At 41.3% G+C, this 5,676-nt stretch overlaps 1 protein-coding gene across 1 annotated transcript; it reads left to right on the top strand.

Annotated features, from left to right (window-relative positions):
* Window positions 1-1,663: 1,663 nt before the first annotated feature.
* LOC133915973 (small ribosomal subunit protein uS2-like) lies at window positions 1,664-4,389 on the top strand. Its single transcript, XM_062359417.1, has 5 exons — window positions 1,664-1,936; window positions 2,743-3,005; window positions 3,091-3,288; window positions 3,389-3,593; window positions 4,047-4,389. The coding sequence occupies exons 1-5, from the start codon at window positions 1,789-1,791 to the stop codon at window positions 4,163-4,165; spliced, it is 933 nt and encodes a 310-aa protein (XP_062215401.1). The 5' UTR covers window positions 1,664-1,788; the 3' UTR covers window positions 4,166-4,389.
* The last annotated feature ends 1,287 nt before the right edge of the window (window positions 4,390-5,676 follow it).

The raw sequence follows: 5,676 nt of genomic DNA, 5'->3' as shown, positions 1-5,676 counted from the left end.
GAGGTTACCCGTAGAGCATCCAATCTTTGTGTAGTGCCATGGAAAATTTGCATTACCCGTGAATTAAGTAAGAACCCTAGCTCGATCTTTGTGGTCGCTTAGGTAAGGATAATGTTGAAAAAGACTCGGCTCTTTGTGAGCTCCTCAACAGAGACGTATGCACTTCTTTGTGACGTGTCCAAACTTCGGAAACAAATCTTGTCTCTATTTACTTTCTTGCACTTTACTCGTTCAAATTGTTATTTGAGGATTTACCTCAATATTATTACTTAGGAGTATTTGAGTGCAGATTATTGTTGAAATGATCATATATATCTTATAGAGACAGTGGTAATTCCTAGACAGCATTAGACTTACTTAAATTTACTTTGATTTCGAGTTCCTATATAGTCCGGATAATTTGGGTGAACTCGGATAATCCAGAACCCGGAGTATCCGGATTGAGCCGGAGTCTCCAGACACTGTCTGATCTGCTGCAAAGTTTTAATTTTTAGAAACGACTATTCACCCCCTCTAATCAACATAAAATACTTTCAATTATAAAACAATCTACGTTCATATTTGAGTGGAGTTTCCGTTGTTCAGGTCCTCTCAGCCAAACTTTTCGTGCTTTTCCAGCGAATTTGAATCCCAAACAGAGAAACGAGTTTGAATGGTGTTTATTGTATGGTTAAATAGATATATGTACATGTTTAACACACTTTATAGTAGCATGAGATTTGATGAGTTATCAACTGCAAAGTATCAAAAAACAATACACTTTGTAGACAAATACTCGAGGTTTAGATATATGGACCAATATACAAGTAAAAGATTATAGCGTAATATTGACAGAGAAAACGTTTTCAATTTCTCATTACCAGACCCTCTATACATCCCGTGCTACAAAATTAAACATTCAGGTGCGACTCACTGTGAAAAAAAATGTTCTAAATAATCATGACATATTCTGAAATTTTTGTAGCCTGATAAAATCAAGCAACCTGCAAACATAATGTTGTTTATTTTTCTTGAAAAGTACTTACTTTCTCTCTTCATTAAATATATACGACATTTTAGGATTTCATGGGCCAATAACTAGTATGTACAAAATTATTGAAATTCATGACATGTGAATGATACCATTAGATTGTTACGAGAAACAATTTGAAATATACTACTAATACTTCTACTTTTTACTCATTCTGTCTAAAAATATAGGACGTATTAGAATTTGAAAAAGTCTTTAAAAATATACTTTGATCATTAATTTATTTTACAATATATTATCAATTATTATAAAATCAATATCGTATTAAAAGATCTATGGAATATAGATCTATTGATATAACTTTTATACGTTAAAACATACATATAATTTAACTAATTGTTGATCAAAATTTTCAAAATTTAACTTTTTCAAATCCTAATACATCCTGTATTTTAGGACAGAGGAGTACTAAGTACATTTATTTGAAAATTCATAATCAAGATTGCTAATTGAGTACATTCTTGAAGATGGACGAGCAGCCAGTTTTTCTCTCTCTTTTTCACTTTTGAGAGGGATGAAGAACAGCTAACCACACATATTTTGTTTAACCAACAACACATATTTTTCAGAGGCAGAAAAATTAGCGTCACTAACACGAGACCTAGGGTTTTAGCAGCCCAAAAGGCCCACGGATATAAACCTCCCAGCTCCAACCCCTCTCCTTCCCATCGCGCCGCCACCTCCCCTGTTCTCCTCCTCTCTCCCATCCCGCACCCGAAATCCTACCTTCCGCACCCCCTCCCGGCGCGACTGCGACGATGGCGGCAGCGACGGCAGGTGGCGCCCCACGGGCGCTCTCCCAGCGGGAGCAGGACATCCAGATGATGCTGGCGGCCGACGTGCAGCTGGGCACCAAGAACTGCGACTTCCAGATGGAGCGCTACGTCTTCAAGCGCCGATCCGACGGTATATGCACAGCTCACTTGTCCCTTTTATCTGCGTGTTCTTGGCTTCACCGGGTGCGAACCGAAGTGCGGTCTTGGCTGGCGTGCGTGTTTAGGGTAGATCCGACTTTGCTGCTATGCGTGATGTTCCCCCGTTCATGTTTAGCTGTATTCGCTGTGTTATGGTCGGAGATCTGGTAGATTCGGCAATTGGAATTTGTAGAATTTCTCCTGCTGCGTTTGGATGCACTCATGCATGAGACAGTAAGAACATGTTACGGTGGAAGGCGATTCTTTTATCTGGTTCAGAAATAATGCTCATATGCTGGATGTAAACGGAGTCATTTATTTCTGTTGCGAGTGTTGGTTTACAGTCCTGCGCTTAGGTCAGGTCCATCGTGCGCATGAGGCTTAGATCTTTGATAATTCAGAGCCAACACAGGGAAATGAGTGTATTGTTTTGCACTTAACTGCTGCTCTCTCAGATGTAGTTAATATTAATGGTTGAAGCATCTATGTTATCATGGTTCTCTTGATTTGGACTGGTGGATTGTGACTTCAACATATGCTAGCTGCTGTTACAGTTTTTCAGAGTAGAGGTCAGAGGTGTAGAGCTTTGGTCAATGTTTTTCGTTGAAACATGACAACATATCTTGTGCATTAGGAAATACTGGATATGTTTACATGATTGCTTGATAGTGAAAAAGGAGAATCTCTGTAATCTTTGATTTATCTCGTTTAGATCTTGCAACTGATAAAATTCTCCTTTGTCAATTGATTACGGTGGCCAATGGCTTAAATGGCTATGTTTATATATTTTTCTTCCAGGCATTTTCATTATTAACCTTGGCAAGACCTGGGAGAAGCTTCAGCTGGCTGCCAGAGTGATTGTTGCGATTGAGAACCCACAGGACATCATCGTCCAGTCTGCTAGGCCTTATGGTCAGAGGGCTGTCCTCAAGTTTGCACAGTACACTGGCGCTCATGCCATCGCTGGCAGGCACACTCCTGGTACATTCACCAACCAGCTCCAAACCTCATTCAGCGAGCCACGTCTTCTCATCCTGACCGATCCTAGGACTGATCATCAGGTACTTTTCTTTTGAATTGCAAGCTTTTGTGAATTGGACATTGGGAAATGAGCCAACTTGTAAATGATTGCATAACTGTGTGCAGCCCATTAAGGAGTCTGCTCTTGGGAACATCCCCACCATTGCTTTCTGTGACACTGATTCTCCTATGCGCTATGTTGATATTGGCATTCCTGCCAACAACAAGGGGAAGCAGAGCATTGGTTGCCTCTTCTGGCTGCTTGCAAGAATGGTTCTACAGATGCGTGGCACAATTCTCCCAGGACATAAGTGGGACGTCATGGTAACCTTTGATATAAAGCTACTTCTTGATTGCTTATGTCTGATTTCATATGACTTGTTCCTGCATGGTCTAATCCCCTGGAGTGTTTCTCCTTTTCTAGGTTGACCTTTTCTTCTATAGGGATCCAGAGGAAGCAAAGGAGCTGGAAGAAGAGGAGGCTCCTATAGCTCCAGAGTATGCTGCAGTGGCTGATTATGGTGCTCCCACAGCTGATACCTGGGGAAATGACCAATGGGGCACCGCAGAGGTTCAACCTGCTGCCGTCCCTGCTGCACCTGTTGGCACTGAGTGGGGTACTGCTCCAGGTCAGCTTGTCTTGCTATATCTTATGTTAATTCAATTGTTACTGAATGATGCTTTCTCTTATTAAATTATTTTTCGCATTGACCTGCATATTTTGGCAGGTAAAGATATGATGTATGTTCAATTATAGGAGAATAGTTGTTTTATTTGAGTTGAATCATGGTAGTGTCATGATGAACGAATAGAAACCACAGTTGCAGTATGTGTTACTTGACCATTTTTTTCCAGAATTAACTATTTTGTTAATTCATTATAGTTAATATAGTTATCAATTGTGTACAAACTATGCTGTGAAAAGATCAATTTGGCCTTTAGTTAGCTTTTACCTAGTGCCTTTGGTCGCATCTGATCATAATTAATTGCGAGCAAAAGCTTGGTGGCTGTATAGTTGGGCCTGAAACACATATAAGCTCATCAGATGTTGTAACAAGGACTTATGTTCGTTTGAATTGCAGCTCCTGTGGCTGCTGAAGGCTGGGATCCAGCTGCTGTCCCTCCTCCGGCTGCTGCTCCTGCTCCTGCCCCCACTGGTTGGGAAGAAGGCAGTGCCCCAGCCCCAACCGGCTGGCAGTAAGGGGTTTCTGCATTCATCAACAACAGGAGGAAAGCCGAGTTCCTAAACTTCATGTCTGTTGGTAGATCTGTTTTAAGTAGCTCTATTGTGTAATGTTAAATGCGAATCAGTTTTGGAGGATGACATAGCTGGGCACAGCCAGTTTAACTTTTTTATTGCCACCTTGCATGGATAGCATTGCTGCAAGTGCATTTTGCTATTATATGCCTTGTAACATTCTGGCATGGTTGCTTGTTCTTTCGCTTAACAGTGCATATCAAGTCGAAGTTATCCAAGAGGTAACTGGAAACAGGGACGTGTAGGTTGACCTCACATTGTGCGTGTCTTTGAAGGTAGCTGCTGTTTTGCATTACCATATATAGTCACGAAATTGCTACCCCAACAAGGCGCATATCATTTTTCTGCAATACCAAGACGAGCTGGCCATTTTTCTATAATTCCTGTTCTACCTCTAATTAATCGCATGCTTAGTTAATCTATCCGTAGAATGCATGCAGCGCTCCATGTGTTAATAGTGCAGTTATTTTCAGCATGCATAACGAAGCAACACAGCTGCATGCTACGTCTTATTGCGTGGAACAGCATGTAAAATTTTGTACGCCTTGTTGAAGGGGACGGAGGGAGTATTAAGATTCGAATGCTACGGCAAAAGCAGTTTGTACGGCTGTTTTTTTTTTTGAGTCAGTTGTGTGTGCATATGCTGCAATACTGCCTTCATTAGCGAGCGAAGAAGCACTTGTGTCAGGTTTTTAGTTTCACTATTTCTAGCATTGCTTGAGCTTGAGGTAGTTCTTGTGACTCGACGGCCAGAGGAGAGGAGCGAAATGCAGCTAGCTTTCTCAACTGCTTTTCACGCTCATTAATTTTTGTGTGGTCGGCGCAATCTTGTCCGTTTGTCAAGTTCTTGCTACTTTCTCGGGCAGGTAAATGCAATTTAGTGCCTCGTCCGCCCCTATGTTTGGTAGTAGTCTTCATCTCCATTTAAATCCTGTACTCTGAAACAGAAATCGTTGTAGTAGTAAGAAGATTCAGATGAACATATGGATATTATTATCCTTCCCAATGACGGATCACAAAATTTTTGGAGCAATTACCGCTCATCCAAATTTTGCTCGTCAGAAGCATTGTAGAATGCAGATGTGAAGTATGAGCTGAGCTGATCAGAAGTGACACATGACTGACATGAGGTGGCCACAAAGGGACCAAAAGGTTCAGGTATTAGATAGGTGATACAAGTTGTTGGATTTGATGCGACAATGCAGCATTGTTGCGTCTGCAACTGGACTGGACTGGTTGGTTGGATTTAAACAACAATGAACTGCGTGACGTACAACAGCCCAAACCGAAGGAAGAGATGGAGCATTGATGCCGTAGCAAAAAGCGCTCAACGACTCATCAAATGTGCATGAGCCAAGAAATGCTGCAAGGTTTCAGCGCTGCTTCAGCAACAAATTTCAGCATAGGGAAACCAAACATGAATTCTTTTTTGCTGGCTGGGCAAAAGAGTTTAG

This window comes from Phragmites australis, chromosome 4, assembly GCF_958298935.1.
Source record: "Phragmites australis chromosome 4, lpPhrAust1.1, whole genome shotgun sequence".
Lineage (NCBI taxonomy): Eukaryota > Viridiplantae > Streptophyta > Magnoliopsida > Poales > Poaceae > Phragmites > Phragmites australis.
The sequence above is the reverse complement of the archived record's forward strand: the minus strand, read 5'-3'. Positions and strand labels throughout refer to the sequence as shown.